This window comes from Diplodia seriata, assembly GCF_021436955.1.
Source record: "Diplodia seriata strain FDS-637 chromosome Unknown scaffold_6, whole genome shotgun sequence".
NCBI classification, from domain to species: Eukaryota; Fungi; Ascomycota; class Dothideomycetes; order Botryosphaeriales; family Botryosphaeriaceae; genus Diplodia; species Diplodia seriata.
This window is the reverse complement of record NW_027117313.1, coordinates 1,349,018-1,351,884: the sequence shown is the minus strand read 5'-3', so window position 1 is coordinate 1,351,884 and position 2,867 is coordinate 1,349,018. Positions and strand designations below refer to the sequence as shown.

At 57.8% G+C, this 2,867-nt stretch overlaps 1 protein-coding gene across 1 annotated transcript; it reads left to right on the top strand.

The window, feature by feature from the left end:
* Positions 1-911: 911 nt before the first annotated feature.
* GEP3 (Mitochondrial ribosome small subunit biogenesis protein) lies at positions 912-2,282 on the top strand (the record flags this gene model as incomplete). The annotated part of the gene is made up of 2 exons (XM_066777756.1): positions 912-920; positions 948-2,282. 2 exons carry the CDS (start codon positions 912-914, stop codon positions 2,280-2,282), a joined length of 1,344 nt encoding a protein of 447 aa, XP_066631851.1.
* Positions 2,283-2,867: the final 585 nt, after the last annotated feature.

The following is a 2,867-nucleotide window of genomic DNA, read 5'->3' as shown; positions in this document are numbered from 1 at the left end:
TGTGGGATGGGGGGCAATGGCAATTGGGACCGCGGAGCTCGTGGGGTGCGGGAGGGTGATGACTGGGCGGCGATCGGAGCAGGACGTGGAGCTGGTGGTGTGAGTCTATTTACCCCAGAGCCCGCCGTGCTCGGACGCCGTCTCGCGCCGTTTGCGCCGGGAGCTTGGACCCACCTACGCCCACCGGCTGTCGGCATTTGACGCAAACCTCCCGAAGCTCTTTTTATTTTTTTGGGATTCGTCGCTCAGCCATGCACCGCGCCCTGAAGCCGCTCCGCTCTCTGGCCCTCTCGCGCGCTGAGCTGCGCGGCCTCGAGGCAACAGTCCCGCTGTTCCTCTGCCCGGCTCTGCTCGACCCGCCCGTCCGACGCCTCCGCAAATCCATCGGCAGCCCGCGTGCCCTGGCGACGTCGGCTCGAAGGCGAACCGCCCAAGACGTCTCCCGCTCGTCCGCTGCAGAGCCACTCCACCATGCCCCCACACCGCCTGTCCCAAGCCTGCCGCTGTCGTGTCCGGGCTGCGGTGCTCCCAGCCAGACGGTAGATCGCACCGCTGTCGGCTACTACTCCGCGTCGAGGAAGGCGGTGAAAGCCTTTCTCGCGCCCCGAACACGCCCGTCGTCAGAAGAGGAGGAGGATGCTGTCTACAAGCAGGCCTTGCAAAACCTGGATCACTCCTTAAAAGCGCAGTTGGCCGTTCCAGAAGAGGACCACGTCTCTGCAGTAGATGCCCCCTCGCAGCTGTCCCAACCACCACCGGCGCCGGTATGTGACCGCTGCCACGACCTGCTCAACCACGCCGCCGGAGTCCCAATCCATCACCCTTCCCTCGATTCAATCGAGCGTACTATCGCCGAGTCGCCTTACAAGCACAACCACATCTACCATGTGCTGGACGCCGCAGACTTCCCCATGTCTGTGGTCCCCAACCTGACCACCGCATTGAAGCTCTCCTCTCTGCGTTCTCAAAACCGCCGTTCAAAGCACAGGGAGTACAGCCATGGCAGAGTGGCTGACGTCAGCTTCATCATCACCCGCTCCGATTTGCTGGCCCCGATGAAGGTTCAGGTTGACAGTTTGATGCCTTATCTTGTCGAGGTGCTGCGCGATGCTTTGGGGAGAACCGGTCGGAATGTGCGCCTTGGCAACGTGCGTTGCGTGAGTGCCAAGAGGGGTTGGTGGACCAAGGAGGTGAAAGAGAAGATCTGGGAACGCGGAGGTGCTGGCTGGATGGTTGGAAAGGTCAACGTGGGCAAGAGCAATCTTTTCGAGGTCGTCTTCCCCAAAGGCCGAAATTCTTCTCCCAACATCGACAAGGTCCGCAATGCCACCACACTCGAAGCCGTTTCCCCCAAAGCTATCACGCCACTTGATGCCGGGCAGACTCTCACGTCAAACGAGCAAGAAGATGATGAAGTGACGCTTATCGACGAAACCTCGCTCCTTCCCCCGGCCCAGCGGGAAGTGCCTTATCCCGTCATGCCGACCATCTCATCTCTACCTGGTACTACCGCATCTCCCATTCGCGTCCCGTTCGGCAATGGAAGGGGAGAGTTAATCGATCTTCCCGGACTTGCCCGCACATCTTTAGATGATTACGTTCGACCCCAACACAGGCTCGATCTTGTCATGAAGGGCCGCGTAACACCGGAGCGCATCAGTGTCAAGCCCGGCCAATCCTTGTTACTTGGCGGCGGCCTGGTCCGCATCACACCTACGACCCCTAACTTGGTCTACCTGATGCACCCATTTGTGCCACTTGCACCGCACGTCACCTCAACCCAAAAGGCCCTCGCCATTGAAGCCGGTGAGCGGGAATCTGGCATCGCGTCGATCCTGAAAGAAGGCGTCGGCGAGAAAATGAGATCAGCTGGTCTGTTCTCTCTACGCTGGGACGTCACCAAGGTGCAAGCCGGTCCCTTAACGCGCAAGGATGCCGTTGCGTTGAACCCCGAGCGACTACCGTTTACTGTCTGGGCTACCGACATCCTCATAGAGGGTGTCGGATGGGTGGAGATTGTTGCCCAAACGAGGAAGAGTCAGAAATCTTTTCGCAACAACGGGGACACTGATGCTTTTTCTGAAGTTGCCCCGGAAACAACTGAAGTCCCGCACCCCGAAGTAGAGGTCGTTACCCCCGAGGGTCAATTCATCGGTTCTAGACGTCCTATGAACGCATGGATATTGAACAAACCCAAGAAGAAAACTTCGGACCTGAGGACTAGACCCAGAAGGAGCATGGCCTCTGTGAAGAACCAGCGCCAAAAAGGCACCACCACGTAAAGGCTGCTCCGACGACCAACACCCAATCTACGGAAGGATAGGCTTCCACCTCCAGCCGCTACTATCCCCATGAGACCCGTCCGTAGAAATAAAGTCAAATCCTTCCATGGCCCATCGTGTTTCCATCTGCCACTGTCTCTTGGTCAGGACCTTGCCCACTCGTTCTCTTCGCGATTTGACTGGGAAGATGGGACCAATGTATGGTGCTCATCATGCTCGCCGTCTATCCCGAGACGAGCCTCGATGGCTCTTTGAACACTTCCTGCATTCGACCGAAGCGAATGTTCTGATTCCACCTCGAGGTTAGTATTGGCATCTACTCCACCAACGGTCGGCGCGTCGTAATAACCACCACTACCGTTCTCCGTGTCGAGGTACTCTATGGCACGCCGAGTGTGTCCATTGGCGTCGGCATGATTGTCTGACTTGGCGCCCTCCACAACACGCGCCAACCACGATGGACGTCGACCGGGGGCGTAGAGAATAACCATCTGTGGTTCATAGTTAGCAATGTTTTCCTTGCATTGTATTTCTTGTCGCTGATTGTCGAAATTTTTCTCGGTTGAATGGACTCACATCCCAGAG